Here is a 23,850-nt window from a genome sequence, read left to right as displayed (position 1 = left end):
CGTTTTGTGCTATAAAGGACTTTGATTAATGAAGAAAAATAACGCGAAAATATTGTTTTTTGTTCTGGTCTGAAAGAAAAACTGCGGAATTAGTTGTTTAAAATAGATATATAATTCCCATCATCAAACATTGAGCAGTATGTAAATTGAGCAATGGAGATCTAGATTCATGTGAATTTTTCTCATTTTCCCAGTCGATTTAGCTCGGTTCGCAACGTCATGAGGCAGTTTTCAATGCTTCCTGCATCCGATTGGCGGGTGCCAAAGTCCAGACCTGCTTTCGAGAGGATTTCCGAACAATCTATCAGGGAACCTCTCCTTTCTCTGGGATAAATACGCTGTTGCTCGCTGAAAATTGCAGGAATAAGAGAGAAAATTGTACATTAAAAGTGTTTATTTTGTGAAAGGAATAGGTATATTATAACATCCGTGCTTTCGTGAAACTTATCCTAAACGTGTCCAGTACCGTAATGCATATTCCTTCTCCCCAGTGTGCCCTCTTTGAGACCCAAAATCGACCCTCCTCTTCAACATACTATCCAAGCTGAATCTATCTATTTGACTGTCCCGCAAAGAAGCTATTTGCGACCTGAGAAACCACTTTAGAACCTCAAAGCCGCAACTCTTATGCAATAACAAACCTTTTTCCTATATCCTCAACATTAAGAGGAGACGTTAACCTCAGTTCTTCCTGATATTTGCGGAACCAAATGTCGAAGGCCTCTTTGCTTAGATTGAGCAAATCGACCACCGTTCGCTGGTCAATACCGTTTTTACTGGAAAATACGGATTACTGATTGTTAATTAGACGTTAATTATGGGGTATGTTTAGTCTACATGTTAGTGGGAGCGTGCCAAATGGGAAATTATCGGTATATGTGGGAGTATTGGAACCGCGAATTAGAATTATGAGAGTCTGTTTCGAATGCTCTATTTTACGGCGTTATTATGTGGTTATATTAAGCTCTAAAAGCAAAGACTTTTCGGGCAATATATAGCGGCTTTTTTCCGCAATAATAAATGGTGTTTCAATCTCCAGAGATTCTAAATGTTTGTCTATAAATTTTTTCAAGGGAAAAAAATGTGTGATCGCCGTTTTTGATAAAATAAAGCCCCAGTACAACCTTAACTCCCTCAGGTAATACAGACATTATGGCCCATTTATCTGAGTGTTTCTTTGCAGTTTTATAAAACTTTTTTTGATGTACAAATCAAAACCAACAGCAATGAGTAAATAAAAAATGAACCCCATTCGACATGCTCCTATAAAAACTCCTTTTAGCCGTTTTCTGCCACATTTTAAACCTAAAAAGCGATTATAAAAATGCATAAATTCTAGGTGTATACGTACATTGTTTTCAGCTTCGCCACATTTTGCACAAATACATAAAAGCACACGTAAAGGCCGTTTAAGTCCGATAACGACCGGACAAACACACTGACCACACAGTTATTTGACTTTTTGTTAAGTCAAGCTTTGCGGAGAATATTGCGAGCTGTGTAGTTTCCGGACACATTTTATTTTAGTTTCTTAATTAAAAATAATGGTTTTATGAACTTTTCGATTTGTAATTAAGGATAAATATGAAATTAGTTTAAATCTCACAATTGCGGTTTAAACTTCCGTTTAAGTCCAGTTAATTAGGTAAGTTCCTAGCAGATGGCACTAAGGGCGGTAACATCTTTAGAACTTTAATTGAGACATTGAAGATGGCGCCAATCATGAGTCTTTTGTTCTTGGAGATAAAAATTCCCATTCACCATATTATTGAAAATTTTTTAAAACTTTCAGATATTGAAAATCTTTGTATAAAAGAGTTGATATTAGTAATTTTTATTAATGAAATCAAATTCTACTATCTTTCGATTAATGACTTTTTTCGTACCCATTGCACCTTGTAATGGAATGAAAACAGGTACATTTCCTCCCCTACCTACTGATAGGTCGATGAAATAAGTTTCTCCTTCACCGTAAAAGCTTTCAGTGTTTGGTATTTTGATAAATTCCATGTTAAAATATTTGCAGACATCCAATTCTGAAAAAGTTCCCAACAACCAAAAATAGGTAAGTAATTAAAAGGTAATAATACAAGAATGGCTGATGATTTTCTCACCGAAATTTGCATTTAATTAAGAAACATAAGCTATCAACAAACGCAATTAGTACTGAATTGAGCGATAGTATTTCCGACACAAAAGGTAAGAGTAACTGCTGCTTGAATATTAAATAAACAAGATTTAAAAGGCAACACAAAGTGTGTTGGATTGATAAATAATGGCCTTTTACAGAAATTAATTAGAAGTTTAATTTTTAATTAACTCTGGAATCTAACTTATCTTGACATATTGGAAATAAAAAAATTCTGGATACAGAGAGTTTTCAGACGAATTTCATTTTCATTTCATAATTTTTTCCTCATCTCACTGCTCGTCCACACTATCGCCAGGCTAAAGCCTCGTTTTATTAATATAGGATTTCTCTGCAATATTTTCTCCATTGATCGAATAATACTTCATCTTTCATTCTTATCGTCTCATAAATAGAAACCAGCGAGGCACGACAGTGTAACCTTCCACGGAGGCGCATTTTGGCAAATTGATTTCCAGGTTGTTCGGTAAATATTTTCCAGATTTTTGTCCGCTTATATCTTGCAAATTGGAAGTCAACTTTTCGTGCCTAAATACGGAATAATGTATCATGTAGGGAAGAGAATTTCAAGACCTTTTCATCACTGAAACTAAACTGGGAATTAGAACTAATATACATATGTGAAGGAAGGAAGTTTAAATCGTATATGCCGGGAAAAGCCCTGTTTTAAAACTGGTTATCTCACTCATAGTTATAAAATTCACTGAAGTATCGAGTAAAGTTTCCTTAAGTTATTGTAAAATCCTAAATTTATTTTTGGTGCTTTCCACGCTATTTGCTCATGTCATAAAATTGAGGTCCTCTACATGCACCAGTGTCTTTGAATCGATCGAAAAAATCGATCAATTTCTATATTTTTCCATTTTTTATGAATTATTAACTTATTTCCCTCATTCAATCCTTTCAATTATTTCTAAGTTAATTTTTGTTATAAGATGAATCTTTATAAATTCCTTCATTGTTTCCAATTTACATCTGGTTTTAATGGTGGATTATTGTAATGGATTTCCATGAGTATCTTCATGTCATTCATATCACAAGTCTAATTCCCAGTTTCCAATAATATTTAGCCTTCAATACGCACTAAACCTATGGTCACTATTAAACCCATAACACTTTATATCGTCAAGTTACGCCTAGGAAATAAAACCGGCCAGATATTGGCAATAACAGACGGTAATTAAGGAAAATGTTCATTTTACTGTTGATAAGTCATGTTCCTAAAATGAACTTTAGAAATGTTGTTTTAGGAATTTGGTAAGTAAAAAAGACTGATTTTGGGAATAAGCTATAAAACTGATATTTTCAATCGCTGAAAAATTCATTTTATTTCCAACATAAGCTACATGAGAATCAATTACTGTCATGTTAATAATTCATCGTTTAAATCGATTTATCAAAATGTTTGAAATTCTCTAAAGTTACACGAGCCAGCTAAATTTAGACTAAAAACATAAATGTGATTAAAACTGACACATTATCAACGGTTACCAGACGAATAGAGTACTAAAAACAGAGGAGAAATCAACATTTTGGAGGTACTTACTTTTCTAGTTCGTTATTCTGAATGAAGGCCTGTCTTATCCTCTCAATAGCTTGCTGGAGGTTTACGTAATTGGCGTTGGGCTCTTCTAACCCCATAGGAGAATAGTAAGCAGAGTAACTGAAAATGAGATGAAATGATATCATTTACGCTGAACGTCACTGTACTTTTTGTCACCTAAATCATCATTAATAACTACAATTGACTCAAGTTTAGATTGAAAATAAATCGCAACAGAATATACAGGGTGTTCCTAAATATGAGGTACATTGGAAAGAAGGCAATTCTTTAGCTTGTTTCTTGTATCTAGCTTGTATAAATACATATAGGTCCGTAAATGCTTCGTTACCGATCTACAGAGCGTTGAAATTTCAAAATTTTTTAAGTTTTTTCATTATATTTAAATTCGGCATTGTTACGAAAGTATTTAAAGAACTTACTTGATTAATTTAAAAGAGTATTTAAAAAACTTTTACACATTACAGTTTACGATTTAAATCTTTTATTTATAAACATATGTATGCGGAAGTTATTATTTCAAATGCGTACTGATAAATTAATAAAAACAAGATAATTAAAAACAAGGTAACGGTCGCAGATATGAGAAAACTACAAGAGACAAAAAAATTTCTAAACAAAATTTGAAATTCATTTTACATTTTAGAATCCACCAGAGGTGTAACACAAAAAAATTAAGAGGAAGAAAAGAGAGCATGACCCCTGAAAAAATATCTTCCTGTAGAATGTCATAACCATCCTTATCCAACGATGTTAGTTCGACGGGGTAATTTATATCTCAAATTTGAGTTAGATATCTCAAAAACTGCTGGAGATATAATGAAAAAACTATAAAAAATTTTAAATTTCAACACCCTGTAGATCAGTAATGAAGCGTTTACGGCCTTATGTTTATATGAACTTTTAATCATGAAATAAGCTAAAAAACTACCCTCTGTCGTATGTACCTCATATTTAGGAAAACCCTGTAGTAACAGTAGTGTCACCGGTATCAATTTGTTGAGAGGTGTATGTATGGTTGCCTACTTTCAGGATCATCTACACTGCCTTCAGATTTTATTTAGAGTCACAGCATACTTATTTGCTAATTCTTATTGTGTGACCAGTAATGCATTTACAAAGTCGTAACCTTTGCGATCAAAAGTTCAAAAACTCTTCTTCTATGTACGCAATTACCGAAATTCCAAATTTAACTTACGAAATTGAATTTGAGTTGGACAATAGGGATAATAGTTTAACAGTTTTCGAGTACTAATCGTATTAATCCCATTTAAATTCTTTCCTTAAGTGTTCTCACTAATGTTAAACAATATTAAAACCCCAATTGCGATTTAGCATTTGCCTCATATTCCCGGAGGGTCAGATTTAATTCATAAACTTCTGTGTGTTGCCCTTAGGAATTAGTCACCAGATTCCGGGTTAAAACTTTAACGCTGCCATAATATTTGCCTGCTTCCTTTATGCCCCAAGATTATTATTATTTGTCCGATATCTGCTTTTGACCTTAAGGAATGAATCGTTTCTGGCTTTCATAATACGAAATGGCTCTTTAAAACATAATTTTCAAAGCCAAAAAGTTTATCACGCGTCAGTTCCAGGAGCTCTGAAACTTAAACCAAATTTTAATTTCTTGCCTTATACACCCTCACCCCTTGTTAATGATCCCCATATTATCAGTTAACTGAGGATTTTCACACATGATTTAAAATCTCATTAAAAAATACTGACTGTAATTGCTTTCTCATGTTGTTGCTTCAGACATCTACTGGTACCCAATAAGTATACGTATTTTTAAAGTCTGCGGTACATTCTTACCTAGCAGGGTAAGCTGCAGCGAAGGCCGACGTTAGTTCCAACACTAACAAAACTGATAGGGTCGCCATGATCAAGGTGTTACTGCTGTTTGAGGGCGAGGGTCGCATTGTCTGGAAAAGAATAAAAATGTCCTTCAATCCACCAATCATTGCCTTAATAGACTTTATAAACGTTGAAAAGTTCCTACAATGCCTGGCAATTAGTCCCGGCAAATTGTGCTTCATATTCAATTAACCCACTACTCCACTATAATGGAGAAAGGCTCAATTCAACAGCATAAAATTGACCACACAGTGCGTATAATGCCTTTAATTAAACAAAAATCAGAGGTGGCGCATGAGGCATGTTTACCCTTCTATAAGCTTGCTTGAAGCTAATAACAGGAATATCACCCTTAATAAGCTTCCAGCTTTGCCTAAACTTCCTGTGTTCGCTGGTTGCATGTATGCATGCATTTTTGATGGCTTTGTGCCTTCAATCCCACCAATGATTCGATTACATATTATGCAAATTTCGCGTTTAAAATCGTCCATATTTCATCTTTGAAAGCCGCTCTAATAGAACGAAAAGGCCATGTTAGGAGATTGCAATAAAATTGGGAATGTAACTGGGATTTATTGTGGAATATATAGCGGTAATGCCACCTATTTTATGCTTAGGCGATATGGTTAGGAATGGTTTTGTTTTAAAACATAAATCTAAAGAGTACTCATAATATAGTATGTAAATTCTTAGGGAGGGTATGTATGGTTGTCTAACTGAATGCGGTGTTCAGATAAATTCGTGCCTAAATTGTAACACTCTGAAATGGCTTAAAATTTATTTTGTGGTGGAGATTCGAGCCATAAAAAGTTTAATACAATTTTACTACCTGCTGCAGTTGCTGCGATGAATTTGCAATCAATTTCATTTACTGTAAACAAGGTTTAAGCCAGTTGCAGCCATCTCATTGACTCCAAGAGGTACAAAACCATAAAAAGTGAGTCTAAAAGGTAAGTCCTCCATTTTAAACGGCCTTAACTATGCGCAAATGTTTAATCTTGCGATGAAAACGGAAGAGTGGTATTTTCGTGGCAGACATTTCTATTTGAATGTAACAGGTACAATTTGAAATCCTCTTAACCGTACAAATCCTTTTGAAATTGAAATCGGGGACTTCCCTCCTGCATAAAGCTTATTCCTCCATTCTTAAATACAATGTTTTTTATTTGGAGCGAAATTCGAATGCTATTGGCAAAAATGAGATCAAAAGCACCTATCTGGATTGATGCCTTTCAACTATTCAATTCAACTAATCGATAAAACTATTTAGTAAAGCTCTAATATGATAATTTTTGTGAAAACTGCTGCTATTCACTATTCCATATTGTCAAGAAAATACATGCATGCCTGCTGAATTCGCCGAGGAATTAATAGATGGCGCCGAATTTTAGGTACTTAACTAACGTATTCACCATATTGTCTAAAACAATTTTAATTGAGATCGATTATTGTCTCACGCTAGTACAATAAGGTTGTTTAATCAGTTCTAAAAACTTGCTGAGCTGTAAACCATTTTTCCCATATGTCCAGTATTTGCCCCGTTTTGTCCAGTACGTGCAATGGGACGGAGAATTACCATAAAATGCCATGTAAACAAATTGCGGCCACTCTACCGAAACCGCTTACGTATTTATGTGTTGGATATGTAAATGTGTATTTGAACATGATAATTTGATTAATAATTATTCCGGTGACCGAAATACGTTTGGTGGAAGTTTGCTGGTGCATTGACTGTAGCTTAGCAAATATTGTAATATAGTGGTCTCTTTTGTATTCGATTCAAATCCGCAATAATTCAGTCTCAAATAAGCCCAAACCGAGTACGAAATGTAGTATTCACAAGGGTTTAAAGAGGAGTAAAAACGAAAGAAAATCAACTATTTTACGCCATTCCTAATACTAATGGACGCGGTTCTCATTTTTTCTTTCTCCTGAAATTGCAGCAAAGAACAATAATTACTTCCCACGTTTGTTAAAAAAGCGGCTAATTACCTCAAAGTTAAGGGAGAATAATCGCAGATAAAAGCCGGATATAATACATTTTAATTTCTAATAAGAGTCTCTAGAATTTCCTTTCAATAAAATAAAGATCGACGGCTTTGAGCTTATCGGAACTGTTAAGAAGGTGTTGGGTTACACGGTTGAAAAAAACACGAGTGCTTTTGAATTTTAACAGAGCTTTCAGGCTAAAATAAGCCCAATAAACTTATATCGAAAATATTGAATCTTCAACTTTCCCTCAGCAAGTTCAAATTGAGTCTAAAACTATAAAACTGCCTCAAACTACTTTAAATTAAATGTAACTGACAATTTGTATACTTGCACGAAGTATTACGGATGTATTCTTTAATTGTGCATGGAGAAAATGTTTCTGAATAATGAGAAAACCAATACAAGCACGTGCAATTCTTAAATGAATTTGAAGCTTCAATTTTATTTAGTTGAACATACTTATAGTAAGTATTATAAGTCTCTTTGAGAGATGTTGATGTTGATTAAAACACCAGTAAATAGTAACGAAAGCATATTAATTCTGACAAAATTATGCAAGGTCAAGTGTTAGGGATTCATAATGAATCAGAATACTAAACTTTTACTTTGTATACATCTAATTGATTATAACTCACAAGAAATTTGGCAACCTTAATGAACGGTACTTCCCACAAGACACGCCTTTTGGTAAGCCTCTTACAATTTTAAAAACATTCAAATTTTAAACACCTTTTATATACCGCCTATAACAAAGATTAAATCAAATCTGTACTCAAAACTAATCGGAACAGCGTATATCATTTATTTGTATGTAGGGTTGCTTAGCTTCAGGGAATCCTATATTGCGTTTAAGTTATATTTAACTCTAAATAACATATTTTGTCAAAGATTTCTGTGTTACTATCATTGAATTTTAGTAAGGTCTGGCTAATAAGACTTTATAATGCCGATTTTAACATAAAACGTAAGGAAATTCTATTTTTTAAATGAAATAATATATTTTAGCAAATTTTACAACTGTAAACCCAAATCTTTTCCTCAAAACACAAGCGTTTTAGCTTATTTTGGGCTCAAAGGATTTTGAGCGCCCGACACGTTTATATCAAATCCCTCTTCGTATTCTCTAGGGAAAGCTTGAATTTTAATACTTGTTGCTTTTAGAGGGAGTGCGTAAGCTTCAGAAGAGAGCTTTCGGAAAACTCGTTTCCCCTCATTATTTTTTTATATTTAGCGACATATATGCAATGTAAGAATGCATATAGGGAAGAAAACAAAACGGGGAATTTAGGGCAAAACAGTTTATTTGTTTGAAATCAATTGCGTTTTGTCTGCAAAGTTGTCGCAATTGTGATTGATTTGGAATGAAAGCAAATATTTCGCTGTTGCAGTTGATGTTCCTGTTATTTTGCATTTGGTTAAGGCGAGAGACGAAGCAACGATATTGAAACTTCTATACGTGCAAGGCGGTTTAATGCGTTGCCTGCAAAACTCTTCATCCCAGAACGGCAATGGCAAAATCAAAGAAATTCCATAAAACCCAATGTTTATCACAGGAGATGTTGAAAAAGCACTTTTTTATTTCGTTGCATTTCGCAATCAAAATTATAGCTTTGCCGCGCTGTTATGACCTCAAAACCGTATAGAAACGAAGCTTTTTCGATACCGTTTTTTGAAGCTGGGTTGTTGGGAACATTTTCTGTCATATCACAAATCTCTTTCATAGGGCACATTGGTACACGTCCATTTCTGCCCGTATCTCCAAAGTAGGTCTGATGCAACAATGAGCTATTATAAGAAATTTATTTCTTGAAATATTATTATTCTAGAATTCGAAAATTCACAATTTTGTCGATACTTTTTGTATTACCATTACAACTAGTTCATTTCTCACAGATGGCACTAGTAGCATTCAACTTAAGTCGTTGCAAGAAAGAGAGCGCATCAAGCGATATTCAACTACTACATATGTGACTTTTATATCCACAATTTTATCAAAAATTTTCAAGTTTGGAATGAATTACATACTATTTTAAATTAGTCCACCTCTTCTTTATATGCCAAATTTTAGCGTCCTAATCCATTCATATAATTGTTGGAATTCCCTAGCAGTCCCTACATTTATCTGAAACGAAGAGTTACATATGGAACATGGATTTTTTAAATACTTACAGAACGACAATTAATTTATCCTAATCGCATGTATAATTAACAATCCACCTCTATAAAGCTTTCCATGAGCCCGAGACACCTACTTCGTTAATTGGTCCTAATGCAGGTATATCCCACTAGCCGGATTTTAATTAAGGCACTAAACTTTAAGCGGTGTAATAAATTGTACGAAACGTTGTCATTTTGCAAGTGCACGTGGAATTTTCGGACGTTAAAACTTCAACAGGAAGCTGACCTATCTTTGTATCTATAAGCTACAATAAACTTTTACGCTCCTAATATTTCTCATGTGTTCGCGATATTAAAGCTTTCCTTTAATGCCAAATTATATTAGCTTCTCCCTATAGTATATATTACCGACAAGAGTCTTGAAAGGTTCACTTTTAATCTTTCCCTTTTGGGAGGAAATTTTGCAAAAAAGGTATAAGGCATTAGGCACTTATTATGAATACACAAATGGGTGTTGTATGGGAAATTAGGTCCTTGTGGTCATGCAAAACACGTAGTCTCGTTAAAAACAGTTTTAAGGGGTGGCGGTTAAATGATGATCTTCATTAAAACTTTTATCTGACGTATGGGGAATATAAATAAAAACCATCACCCAGAATTAATCACAACAATGCATATCACGTCCCCAGTATAAAACTTCTAAAATTGTGTAGGGAGGTATATAGAGTGGCCGATTCCAGGTCTCGACTCCAGTGAATAAATGCAGAATTTGCTAAAAAATCATCTTCTATAGCGAAAATCACATGCATGTCAGAATTAGAGGCACGTAATGTGAACTTTTTTCTGCAATTTGCATAAAAATGGGAAACATGTAGGCACCTGCAGTAGTTTGGTTTGTCTGCCTTGCATATAATTAGGTACGTGCACATTTTAAACCTCGTTTTTCCCCTCTTTCATAACTGGCTAAGATATGAAACACACATGTATGTGGCCCATGTAAAGTCATTTTACTTCGTTGGGTTGTTAAGTTGATTATGTTTGTTTCACTGGAAAATCCCCGTAGGCTGTAGATTTATTCTTACATGACTCAATTTAGCTTTTCCGTTTCTCAGACCCGTAGAGCTTATTAATCAAACTTAAAAATCTAATTTTGTATTATCTATATCAAAAAAATAACTTATCATGTTTAAAACAGTGGTATTTATCAAATAGATTCGGAATTTAGTCATTTGTGGTTTGAATCTGATGGCATTATGAGTTAGCCCTTTCTGACGTTATTAATTTGAGTACCTTGGCAGTTAGTAAAATATTTGTAAAATGAAATAATATTAATACATGAACATTATTAATAAGTTATGAGAATGTTCATTTTATTTATTTGTTACCTATTTATTACTTATTATAAACGGCATCGTTGTTTTTTATTCTTTTGCGTTAAATATACTGAAGAACGACTGGCAAAGACAACTGCATGTTCTAAAATTGAGATAAATTGAGGTCCCCGGTGAGTGGAAACATTCCTGGTGTTTCTTGATTCTGTTTCATATTCCAGCCTTGTTTAAAAAGACATTTAAAAAATTATATCATGTGGGCACTCTTATTTGAATATTATTTGTAACGATGCCGAGATATTGCAAGGCAAATATAGGTTATTCTGTACAGGGGCGATGATATTTAGCGTTTAAAAAATTGAGGCATCTTGTAGATGGAAAGATGGGTCCATCATATTGTCAAGATACTTGTCGCATTTTGAGTATAAAAAATATTAAGTGAGACGATATCAGTATTTTCTTATTTCAAAAACTAGTGAGATACATCACTAGTGAAGCTAACATTTATTGAGTGAAAGTGGGTGTCGTCAAAAATTGTTTTCTCCTTTTGTGGTGAAAGTGAAAGCTGCGGAAGAGGGATAGATTGGAAAAAATTTGGAAGAACGTTGATTATTTCAAATTCCTAACAGCCTTAGGAATAGCGAGAAGACACTGTTTTTTTTTATAAAGTCTGCAAGTGCGTTTGAGCCTGCCCTCCGTGTACGAATAAAAACTCAGAATTTTTTCAAGAACGGGGATCAATATCTGCATACCCGAGGCAAAATATTGCAACAAACTTATTTAATAGTGGTCGAGTAATAATCTAAATTCCATTAATTTCTTGCTATAAAGTGAGAGAATTAAGATAAAACCTTAATTTCGATTATTAATAATTTTCGTTAATATAAAAGTTAACGTTTTATCATACAGTTTGACAAGGATAATTTTTCTGTCTTCAAATTAAACAAAACTGATTTTGAAACTGCAGCGAATGCCAAGGTAATTACTCGTTTTCTAATTGGACTTTGTCCCTTCTTCCTCATCTCTCAGTACATAGCTAAAATATTCACTAACTTCAGCAAAAGGTTAACAGGAGAAGGAGGAAATCAGTCCCTTCTTTCTGATAACGAATTCATTCTGTCTTTCGCGGTTAATGCAGCCTAGACGTTTCTAATTTTCAACTTTTGTTAGAAAATTGTCTGCTTTAACATGATGACTCAAATAATATGTAGATATTATTCCATTATTATTGCCGTATGAAAACATAATTATGAACACTACATGTGCACCATTATCGAATAGTTTAACTGCATGATGGCATTCCTCAATATGGGGCCATTTATGGATGTATAATTTCGCCTAATAAACCCGATATTATTTGGTATTTATGTTTGCATTAAGGGGTCACTCTATTGTTTTAAATGGTATGTATCAATATATATGTTAATGTTGCAGGGTTATATTTAAATGCCCGAAGGTTGAACACCTTGTTTCTGTTTTACTCTTTCATAATTAACAAATTTTGTAACGACTGCAGCCCTATTCTGTTCAACAAATCGACATTGTTATCCTCTTCTGTTCTGCAGTTCGAACAATGGATATAATATACCATTACAGGGTCCTGGCTTCAAATTCTTCCATTAATTAACCAAATAATTAATAAGCTTATTGAAACACTTAAGAGAATGGAAAAACAGAAAGACAAATAATACGGGTTATTATTGATATATTTTGACAGACTGCTTGTTTGCTTTCGCTGAAGGTATCTTTGCTCAGTTTTCATGGAATATCTCGTTTGTTCTCTCTTATCGTTTAATAATGGAACAAATATGGAAGTTAAACAAGGAATTTTCGTGTCTCACTCAACGGGTGTTTACGGTGTTTGTCCAATGCAAACTCGTCATTTCCTCTTCTATTTTTCTAATTTTATTTTCACCAATGGTTCTCAGGATTCGCAAGAATTCGCGAGAATGAATAAACTCAGCGAGAATGTAAAAGAAGGTCAAAAATATAAATGCGATTAAACGTATCATTTTCCTAGATAATATGCAGTTTCTTAAAGGATGTACACTGGTGTGCAAAAGCGCCAAGGGTTGATTAGTAACTCAGGTAATGTTTTTTGGAAATCACAGATGTCAGGCCTTCTCAGGATACTATATCAAGTCTTCAGTGAATACAATTGCAAACACCTTATGTTGAAACCTTTTTGGGATTCCCCTATTTATGTGAATCTCATATTTATAGACCTATGCAAAAAATATCGGTCTTAACTATCATACGCATTAAAATATTGCGTAATTTTATTCTATAGTTAATTAAATGATTTAACGTTTTCGTTTAAAGTAAATATAACTTAAATAGTAAGGTTAAATTGTATATTGATGACTTTTAGTCGAAATAGATAGAGCTCATTGTACGACAGAAATGCAAAACAGGATTTTAGCACTTAGAAATTAAGGGAAAAGTTACAAATTCATTCAAAGTGTATTAAAATGTTCCGCCAAAAAGATTAGCAATGCTCTAAAATTTGTAGAAAAACTGGAAACGTATAGGAAAAGAAAACCCCCGTCAATAGATGATAGACGAATACAGAGGGTGGCGAAAGTGTCTCCTTTTTTAGAAAGTTCCTAAACTAACTAACAGACAGATCTCCAACCGCCTAAAATTTCCAAGAGAGTATGCCGGTTGGTCCTCGTTTAGATGGAAGAATATTTTTTAACCAGACGAATAAAAAATTGTTCTTTTTGGTTCTTCCGAACAGTTAGAAGACTACCGCAATCTGAATACAACCCAAAGTATACCTTGAAAACTATAAAACGTGATGCGTCCTCCATAATGGTATGGAGTTGTTTTTCGTATTGCAGTACAGGTTCGATATATCGTATTGAGGAGATCATAGACCAAGTTGTCTGTGTTGATATTTTGGAAAATGTAATGTTTCTTTACGCTGATGATAATATGCCCATCAGATAGGTTTTTATGCAGAATAATGATCCTAAAAATACGAGTAGAAGGGCAAGCACATGGTTTGCCGACAAAGGGTGACTTGGGGTGAGGTTTTGAAGTCATTTACTTAATCTCCGGATTTCAACTCTATTGAGGGTTTATGAACAGATGTTAGAAAAAAAGTTTCTGCGGCATAACCAACCAATAATGAAGATGTGTGGAAAATTGTCCAGAACACTTCGAATGCAATTTCAGTTAAGAATTGCTTAGTCAACTCAATGCCAAGGAGATGTTTAGTTGTTATTGCCCAAAAAGAGTAAAATACAAAGTATTTATATTAGTTTACTTAAATAAGTTTTTTTTTTTAATTTTAATACTTTCCTTTTAATTCCTTTTAACTTTTAAGAAATACTGCTATATTTTGAAACATTTATTTTTAATAGAAGAATTTTTTTTTTTAATTTGAATAAGGGCTTTTTCCATAAGTTGTTTTTTTTTGCCTTGCATAATTAGTGAAGTTTTATGTTTCTTAGAAAAAACAATATATTATTGAAATTTGTTCAAAACTAAAGGATTCCTTAAAAAATACCTGCGCACTGCTATTACCTTATTTTGCACATGTATGTATGTATGTATGTAGGGTTGCCTACTTTTAAAATTATCTGCATTGCACTCACGTTTGTTTTTGCTTGAGGTCGCCAATAGAAATCATTGTCTAATTTCTCTACCCTAAATAAATGTCACGTTATTGGGCAAATTTCGTTTTATGCTTCATCCACTATACAACGTCATTTTTAATAATTAAATCTGCGATTACTGTGATTATCTGGAGCACCAATAAAATGAGATTATGTGTATAAAAGCGGGGTAAAAAACATGAGAAAAAATTGCTAGGAAATGAGTTACAGAATTAGGACAAAGAGCTTCCGCTTCACACGTCCTTCCTCTAAGAAAAGCCTGAATTGCCATTTTTTTACAGTGCTGAAGAGAGGGAATTTTATAATTCACAAAAAAAATAAATACCACAAAGTGCGTATGCAAAAAAGGGGACGAAAACGATATTGGTAATGTTAAACGTGGAATTTCAAGCTATATAGTCTCTCAAGTCAAATTTCCCCTTTGATTTTTTTCAATTGAAATTCTAGGCGCAGACACAGACACATGTGAAAGACTGAGCTTTATTTAAACATTCAAGTGTAGGATGCTTCATACTTAAACCCTACAGGAAACTTTAAATATCCTCTAATTTGAAAAGGTGGTAATATATCTCTATATATTTCCATCTTTTTCCACGAATAATAATCAAAAATTTAGCTGCACTTTCACCTACTATACATCTCCAAAGATCTTCCATTTATAATGCATAGTACAAGGTATGTGTTTACTTTGATGTTCGAAAGGCAGTTAAGCTGCAGCTGCCACGCGCGGTGCAGGACCCCTAAATAGAGTCATTACCGTAACTAGTTATTTGGCTAGCATCAAACTTTAATTATCTAGATAGAATGGTGTACGTGTATACCCTGCATGCTTATTTATCTCTAAGAGTTCACCTCTACAGGGGAAGAACTAAATTCTTGTGTCAGAAAGGTTTTATGGAATATTTTAAGTGTAAATGAAAGAGAAGAATAACCTTTTAAAACTCTGAAAAGCGGATTGGAAGTTCTAATTTTCATATCAATTCTTAAGGGATTTTAAGCCGATTATTTTTGAACATTAGGCAAAAATAAACCTATCATACATAAGTGTGTGTTTATTCAGTTGATTAGGTTCAGAAAAATTTATGACTTTTGCAATATTTAATTGAATTAATTTTAAGCATTAGTAAGCTTGATAACATGTCTTTCACAGACAGCTTACGCCACTTGACATCCCGCTGTGCTATTCTTAACGACCAAAGCATACCGCCTTGTTACCATTTATTTTGGATATATGAATAATGTCCTAGTGGGTAAATGAAATTATGCAAAAATGCTTTAATTGAAAAATTTATGTAAAATGAAATGTTTTGGAAAAAATTGCTGCCGAAAGCTGCTTGATGTCATTATTAAATAATGAATTTCAGTTTAAACTAAGCACTGGTGCTATCTTCAGTATGGTTAAGGTGGTAAAATAAATAAAAAAATGAATCTCAAAGCTTCAGAAATTTACCACATATCAACGATGGAACTGAAAAAAGAATATAATTTTTGAAGTGTTTCTCATTGAGGCTTAAAATTTGAAAATCCCAAAAATAGGAGTAGGCTTGAATCCTTTAAACTCTCCTCTATTATTGTTTAACAATAGCTTTCTTAAGGGAGAATATATTTTTACACGTATAAGAATAAAAACCTTCAAAGAAAACGACGATTCTACAAAGAGGAAACATTATTCCGGTGGTCGTATTTCTTGAAAGACGATGATGGCATCTGAGCGATGTTTCCAGTCTTGTCTAGCTATTTGTTCTCGTGGAAGGTTTCTGAAATATTTTCAGGAAATGGGAGTTTTACCTTTAAGTCGGCTTACAACAATAAACCTAGAATATTGAGGCATTTGCGGGAATTTGAGGGAGAAATGAGCATTGAAAGCTCGTTTCTGGCAGTTAAAATAAACTCTGAAGTTATGAAAGGGGGTTGAGGAAGTTTAGTTTATCTGGAAGCGGGGAAGCTGACCGGACGTAACCAAAAAGTTGCTTGTCCAGGCAGGCGAATGCAGAATTTTGAAACATTTCAAAAGAGATTAAAAATCATTAATTAAGTGAAATAAATGAGCGAACTTTCGGTTAAAATCACATCTACAAGAACACGTTTTCCAACAGAGTTTTACGGAGGAATAATGAGGGATTTTGATGGGGTTATTTCTATACTAACTTATGGTCATTATGGCATTTAAATTCATTTTAATTGGAAGAAAATATGTCTACAAATTGCCACTAACTACTTCCTATTAACTTGAACTTTATGAAGGCAACCATTAAAGTTTAATAATAAATGTGAGCCGGAATTAATCAGCATGTAAAAGCCAAAATTAAATGTTCACTCCATCCTTAAAGGCCCGTTTTCCAAACTAGAAATTAAACTTACGATTCAATGCAATCCAGAAAATTTTCTTAATAAAATTGAAGTAAAATAAATACTCCCTCCATTCAAAAATAAGTATCCGATTTCAAAGATTTTTGTTCAGAAATAACTGTCCACTTTTGCAAAAAATATTTATTAACGTTAAAATAAATATTAAATACTTATTCTGTTAAACTATTCAGTCGCTAAATATTCCTACCACTCACATTTCATTCTTCGGTGATTTGATTTTTAGTTTCTTGAACAAGATGAATATTACATGGCAGGCTAAATGGCAGCTGGTCTTAACGAATCAAACGGTCCTTTCCCCAATGGGGTATTTTGTAGTTGTTACCGTCATTGATTAATCTTTTTTGCTAGTAAACAGATTTAGTTTTTAATTTGTTGGGATGGCCAAATTTTTGTTCTCACCTTCCATATTGTTTTTAAAACGGTATTTCAAACTTCAGACTTAAAAGTGTACAAAATTGGATGTGTATTAAAGGTAAAAGAACTTTAACATAACTTTGCTTATATTATATATACTGTTACATTTATGAAGTAAACAACAACCATTAAAAAAAATTCAAAATTTATCAAGGCAAACTTAATTTCTGAAAAAAGGAAGTCGGACCTTCATTTCCGAAAGGAGGGAGTATAAAATTCCTGCTCTTCATCGCTGTATAGAATGCATCGCTCTTCCAAATTGGAAATTTCATAATTAGCCCGAAACATATTTTTGCACATTTTCACCAACCAGTGGAGGTCCAGATTAAAAGTTCATGTTGCTGCTTTGTTCAGGGTGTCCCACAAAGAACATGTAATAAATGAAATTAAAATTACAAAACTCCCGTCCCTCTTCATTTTAAAGAATGCATAGATCCAATAATTTTAATTAGTCAGCAGTTTTTTGAAATTCAGTTTGAGCTATAAATTAAATGTTAATGTTAAAATTAAATACAATAACAACATTCCAATTGTTTATGAATATGAAAGAGCGATATCAATAGATTTATCTCTATTGATTGTTTTTGTGCCATGCATGGCTGCAATTTATGCGTTTCGTGTGATTTGGTTTAATTAAAGCTGATTAAATAGTAATTTATACAAATTATGGAATAAGGGGCAGATTCCTTGCAAAACCTTCCAGCAATAGAGAAAAATTATGTACAGGAAATTTGTTTTTATCTTTAATATAATTTAATAACATTCAACGCTTGCAATGAAATTGCCCAAATGTTTACAATCAATTATCCTTTAGATCTACAGGATTATTTTCTTTGCAAAAATTTTGGAAAAACTTACCGAGTCTGTAGACGCTGCTGCTGTCTGCGTACAGCTGTTGGCACAAAGAAGTGGAGGTGCAATGGAGCTGCTTTCCTTCACTCTACAGAACAGCAAAGCGCTTTCCAGAGTATATAAAGCGTGTCCCGCAGGACGTCAAGGACCGCCTCTTGGCCAATGGGAAAGTCGATCGCGGTTTTAGACTAGTTAATAGGTTATTTTAACATTTAAGGCACCTACGTATTTAATTTCAACGCATATTTTCACACTGTCCCCGTGTGGTATATATTATTGATGATGGGGTTTTTCGAAAATTACCAAGCATCATTTTGAGCGATATGATTGGCAGGTTATTAAGGTTTGAAGGTATTGCGGTACCATATGGTTTTGGTTACTGTTTTTGAACGAACAAGGCTCCTGGCGCAGAGAGAATTTTTTGTCAGTCTTTTCTGTTTTAATGATGACCTTCCCATAATGAACTTGCTGGAAATGCGATATGGAAATTATTAATTCCATCGGGGATGAAGAAATGAGGGTATGAAGTTGAAGGTGTTGAGTGTATAATTTAATTATATTTTAAGGCAACAAGATCTCTTTAAGAATATTATGCCAACCCAAAACTCGCTTTAATAAGTTGACAGTTTTGGGGCTTCATTATTCTAAAACTATTGGAGCTTTGTGGTAGGAAACTTGCAGATTTAAGAGATTTGAAGCATTTAACTGAATGTTTAAGAACCAACTTCGTAGGTAATTTAGTGGTTAATTCAATGGATACGGAAGGACAAAATTTAATGAAACTTTCCTATAAAATTTGCCATGGAACTCTTTTCTATTATTGTACCGATTTCTATAATTCATTAAAACGGAAATAATTTCAATAGCCCAAAATGGGCATTTTTGATCTGTCTAAGTGAAATTCAAATAGCACCATTGCAAAAATGGGTTTTTAGCATATCACAAAAATACAGAGAGATCATTTAAATTTCATATCTAGCCAGCCGTGACATTTTCCATAAGAGAAATAGAAAAAAGTAGATCGTAGCTTGATTATATGCCGCAAATGACGTTGAAATTAATTTTTGATGAAGGAGCTGAGTGAGGTCATGTTGATTTACTTAGTTTTATTGACATACGTTTTTTTCTTCAACAAACTTTACAGCTGACTAGATATGAAATTTAAATGATCTCTCTTTATAAGTAATATCGAAGAAATATCTGAAGATTTGAAACAGAATTTCGAGCTTTTTCAAACAGATTTCATCATCAAAATGTCTAATAAACTCAAAACAATTTCGATATCTTCTAAATTTTTTTAAATATTTTATTATAGTCATCGATAATATATGTTAAGTTACCTAGGCATAACTCAATTAAGTTAACTGCAAAAGCGTCTCTTGCGAAGACACGGAAATATATGAGAAAACCTGACGAAATGTTGATCAAAATGAAAACAAAATTCAAGTTTTTAAAGCAGATCTCATAACGAAAAACTTAAACTTGCTAAAAAACGTATTAAATATCAACGCCAGGTAATGAATTTCGTTACATTTTAATTAAGTTTACACCGAAAACCCATGATTTAATTGCACTCTCCGCAAACCAATGAAAATCCGTCAAAAAAATGGCACTCAACTGTTTTTCAGTAAAAGGTGTAAATTATTATATAATTCCGTGTAGACAATGTCGATAATATTACATGAGTTCTATATATGTATATCCACTTACGCTAATTTAACATTTTATGCACAGCTAAACTAATAAATGGTGTTTGTATTATTTTGTTAACTCTAAACATTTATCATCGGCATAAAAACCTCTTTTATATTCATCTTTAATAAGACGCACTGCTGTGCGTTGTCTGAATACTGCTCAGTTGAATAATTAACACAATCCCCGCAAACTTCAAGAAATATGGCCTCAGAGGAAAATTCGTATAATAATAAATACTCAAATCAGCTTTTTGCATCCTAGAGAATATTATATATCCCATTACGTTTAATAGTATACGTGAGAGTATTTCTAGGCGAATATTACAGTTATAACTGATACAGGGTGGGATTTAATAGACTACAACAAATATGTACTTAACCCGGATTTATTAACGCGTGTTTGGGAGATTGTAAGATTATGGTTGAATTCTTATGTTTTCGGCTCTTGAAAATTGTAATGAATATATATAAACGAATCTGTAATAATCACTTCCAATATTATTCCATATGAGTTTCGTGTGTGCCACAAATTGCCAATAACTCGAATGCCATCTGCGCAATTAATTGTTTATCCGCCCCAATTTCGATGGAACTATGTCACATACAGTACCATCTTGATAGCGTTTTATTTATCGTCATGTAATTAATTAATCTCGATACTACTTCAATTTGGATTAATAATCGCATTGTAATTGGGAATCTGGATGGCAAATATTATGGCGCGTATAGAAAATTCTTCAAACTTGTCGTTGACATCATGTAGGAGATAAGATTTCAGGTAAATATTTGCTAGGTTTTGGGTAGAAAAATGCCTAACGCTTGTTTTAAACCTGGTAACGAGCCATTTTGTGACTGTGGGGGATAATAATTTAAGCCAGGATTGAGGATTTGCCAATGTACAATTACCCTTAAGGGAGCTATGGGTAATGATTTAAGTGTTGCTGCGAATTCTCCATAAAATGGACTATGAAGGTGTGTTTTCACTTGACACAATGCTGCATATAGTATCTTCCATAATGTTGTGGAGATTTTAGTACATAATTCAAGAATAGGTGGTATACCTATACTTAGCTTCATGACGACCATCATTTACATTTGGAAACGTAACGAAACAACATTTAGATATAAATTTAAACAGCAATGAGTCTCATAAACTACCTCCCTCTCTGCCCATACCCCCAAATGGAATCGTATTACTTTCGATTCAGTTCACCTCACATATTACTGGTAATTTTTCAAATGGTGTAACGAATCTATTGCAGCTTTAGTAGTGTAAGAAATCACACATTAAAACAAATGGGAATATAAAGTGCTAGAAAAATGTTCGTATTCACCATCTAGTCAAGAATTGCAATACAATTATTATACTATCTTACGATTGCTGATTTTGAGGAATATGTATTAACAATTAACACTAATCTTATATGTTGTTTTAAAAAATATATTTTCAATAAGAACAAAACACAGAAATAGCTTTTTCTCTCTTATTAATCCTCATTAAGCAAAACCATATCACGTCCGACTGGATACAGGGGGTGCCACCAATCTAGCACTTTTATATTGATCACCGGGTCTAGAATCACTGTTACGCTGTCAGCGCCCCCTCGTAGATTTGAGGCCGTAGTTGCAAATATCAACTGTAGTCTGTAGTATCGAAATTTCGGGGATGAAGATAGCGTTAAGGAGACCGATTTTAGGACAAGACCTGAGACAAACACGTACGAATTTATGAAAATATTTAAAATTACAAATTCTAATAAAACACTTTATGAAAAACAATATTTACCTAGTACTGGCTGCACGGGATTAAAGTGCAAGCAAGAGACTTCCAATAACCGGCAATGCTCATCCGGATTAGCAGAAATGTCATCTAAAATCTCAAGCAAATCCGGCACTTTCGACGTTCCTTTGGAATGTGACAACGGATTCAAAGTCTTTCTTCTCATCTTAAAGAAATAAATAAAATTGGAATTTTTCGTTGTGTGCCAGACCACATGGCACTCATAATTTTTCAATGATTCTGGATGCTCTTCGAACGTCGTAATTGGTTTGATTCTCTCAACAAATGGTGGGTACATATAAAAGAGGGCACGAATTACATTTTTTCTTAAACCATATCTTCGAATTAAGCTCTCAGGTTGCAGAGTTTCAGGCATGGTAGGTACGTTTTTGTAGTACCGTCGGTATAAACCAAACCAGAATCTGTTAAAGGAAAATTGGTGAACTTAAAAGAAAATTTTAAAAATTCTTACCTGGCACTGCAGACAACTTCAAAGGAGGTCTGGCAAATTGCAGCAAAAGTACCCACATCCTCAGGTCTAATGTACTCTGAGATTAAATACCAAATATCTATTGGATAACCATTGCCAGTTATTTTCCTCTCATTGGAAGAAACAGTTTTCTTCCTTCTTCGCTTTTCTACTTTCTGTATAACAAATGAAGTAGTTCCATCTTCGTTGGTTACTGGGACAAATGTCCCTGAAATTAATTTTTGTCCAAATGTTTTAAAGGAAGGAATAATACAAACCTTCAAAGTCCTCTTCATCTTTGTCATCCCAGCTTTTTTCAATTTTCTCCACTTCATTCTTTAATGCTATATTTACATTGTTTGATGATTTTTTGATGCGCTGTTTGGGTACTGTGGAATTGGCAAAATCGTTTAATGTAATATCTGGAAAGAAATATAATTATATGACTATGCATCTATCATTAAAATTAGTTCATCTGTTATGTAACTTAACTTCATTTCAATTTTGTTGCCTGAAGATGGCTTAGAAATGCTGAAACTAAGCTGCCAAAGAGAAGAATAAATATACTAGCACTAAAAACATTTCAATTTATTGTCCATTTTCCTACTACTCAGAATTGGTGAAAGGCCTTCAGTCCACTCTGTGTATTTACCCTAACAGCTCCATGATAAAATACAGAAGAGTCCATTCCCAATTACAAGGGTTTAGGTTATCAGAACGCACCACTTGGGGAAATTTAAGGAAAATTGTTTAGAAAAGGATGTTTGAGCCATATTCTACCCCTTAAAGCCTGCTGCTAATTGGAGTCCTTGGGAAATTTATGTATGTAACATTCATTAAAGAATTTCTCCTCAAAAATCACCATACTTTCAAGTATTTCAAAACTTGCATTAAATATGACGTAAAATTATGAACTTAATTATAATCTTAACCGAGTGCCTAACATTGTTGCGTTTTTTAAGAGTAAATTTAGGGGTGAACTTTTGACCAGACTGAAGAGGATAAAGGGGCTTAGTAGACATAAAATCCTATATGTTTCATTATAGCTCAACAAATTTCAACCTTATCAATATACCCACTGCTCTGTAAATTACCAGTAATTTCCACATTTTTCCAGTTTTGTATTGATAACTATAACAAAAAACACCAATAAGATTCTGAACAGATATGCAATTCTTACCTCCAAAACCCCTTAAATATCCCTTCTTCGACTTCTTTGGCATGTTGAACTTAAAACTGAGATTATTATAGTAAAAATTATAAATTCGAAAAAGCGCGGCATATTAAAAAAAACAATTATTAACTAAAAGTTTCATCAAGGGTTTGAAAACTTGGTAATCGAGGTCCACAGCCATCGCAATGTTTTGACAACATATGTCAAAATCAGCAGATGAAAGCGGAACATTGTTGTCTAGTTGTATTCCGATTTACGTATTAAAAATAAAAAAATATGCATTTGGAAATGTGTCAACGAATTGGAAATGGAATTAATTTGATTCAATTTAATACACTTTGTAATCGTTTAGTAATATTTGATAAAAGAACAATTTTAGGTAAAATGATTCTCTGGCCCTCTGTTGGACGATAGCAGAAAGTCATGTGCAGAACATTGTCTTATCGGCCGAAAATGGGCTTGTTTG

At 33.4% G+C, this 23,850-nt stretch overlaps 2 protein-coding genes across 2 annotated transcripts; both read right to left on the bottom strand.

The window, feature by feature from the left end:
- Window positions 1-89: 89 nt before the first annotated feature.
- LOC136412692 (uncharacterized) lies at window positions 90-18,433 on the bottom strand. Its single transcript, XM_066395860.1, has 6 exons — window positions 18,274-18,433; window positions 5,526-5,635; window positions 3,696-3,812; window positions 642-776; window positions 467-589; window positions 90-348 (listed from the first exon to the last, which is right to left on the bottom strand). The coding sequence occupies exons 2-6, from the start codon at window positions 5,630-5,632 to the stop codon at window positions 183-185; spliced, it is 648 nt and encodes a 215-aa protein (XP_066251957.1). The 5' UTR covers window positions 5,633-5,635; window positions 18,274-18,433; the 3' UTR covers window positions 90-182.
- A 2,955-nt stretch (window positions 18,434-21,388) lies between these two features.
- Window positions 21,389-23,594, bottom strand: fsd (fates-shifted). The gene is made up of 5 exons (XM_066395802.1): window positions 23,391-23,594; window positions 22,489-22,632; window positions 22,214-22,439; window positions 21,748-22,163; window positions 21,389-21,666 (listed from the first exon to the last, which is right to left on the bottom strand). The coding sequence occupies exons 1-5, from the start codon at window positions 23,431-23,433 to the stop codon at window positions 21,449-21,451; spliced, it is 1,047 nt and encodes a 348-aa protein (XP_066251899.1). The 5' UTR covers window positions 23,434-23,594; the 3' UTR covers window positions 21,389-21,448.
- Window positions 23,595-23,850: the final 256 nt, after the last annotated feature.

Source organism: Euwallacea similis, chromosome 1 (genome assembly GCF_039881205.1).
Source record: "Euwallacea similis isolate ESF13 chromosome 1, ESF131.1, whole genome shotgun sequence".
Classification (NCBI taxonomy): Eukaryota; Metazoa; Arthropoda; class Insecta; order Coleoptera; family Curculionidae; genus Euwallacea; species Euwallacea similis.
This window is presented reverse-complemented; position numbering and strand designations above follow the sequence as displayed.

Excerpts from the sequence above, each read along its gene's own strand:
- LOC136412692 (XM_066395860.1), bottom strand. The coding sequence starts at position 5,632 with ATGCGACCCTCGCCCTCAAACAGCAGTAACACCTTGATCATGGCGACC. Across the intron at positions 3,813-5,525 it reads GCTGCAGCTTACCCTGCTAG|TTACTCTGCTTACTATTCTC; the intron begins GTAAGAATGTAC and ends TCTCATTTTCAG. Across the intron at positions 590-641 it reads GTTGAGGATATAGGAAAAAG|GTCGCAAATAGCTTCTTTGC; the intron begins GTTTGTTATTGC and ends GTGGTTTCTCAG.
- fsd (XM_066395802.1), bottom strand. The coding sequence starts at position 23,433 with ATGCCAAAGAAGTCGAAGAAGGGATATTTAAGGGGTTTTGGAG. Across the intron at positions 22,440-22,488 it reads AGATGAAGAGGACTTTGAAG|GGACATTTGTCCCAGTAACC; the intron begins GTTTGTATTATT and ends AATTAATTTCAG. Across the intron at positions 22,164-22,213 it reads GAAGTTGTCTGCAGTGCCAG|ATTCTGGTTTGGTTTATACC; the intron begins GTAAGAATTTTT and ends TTCCTTTAACAG.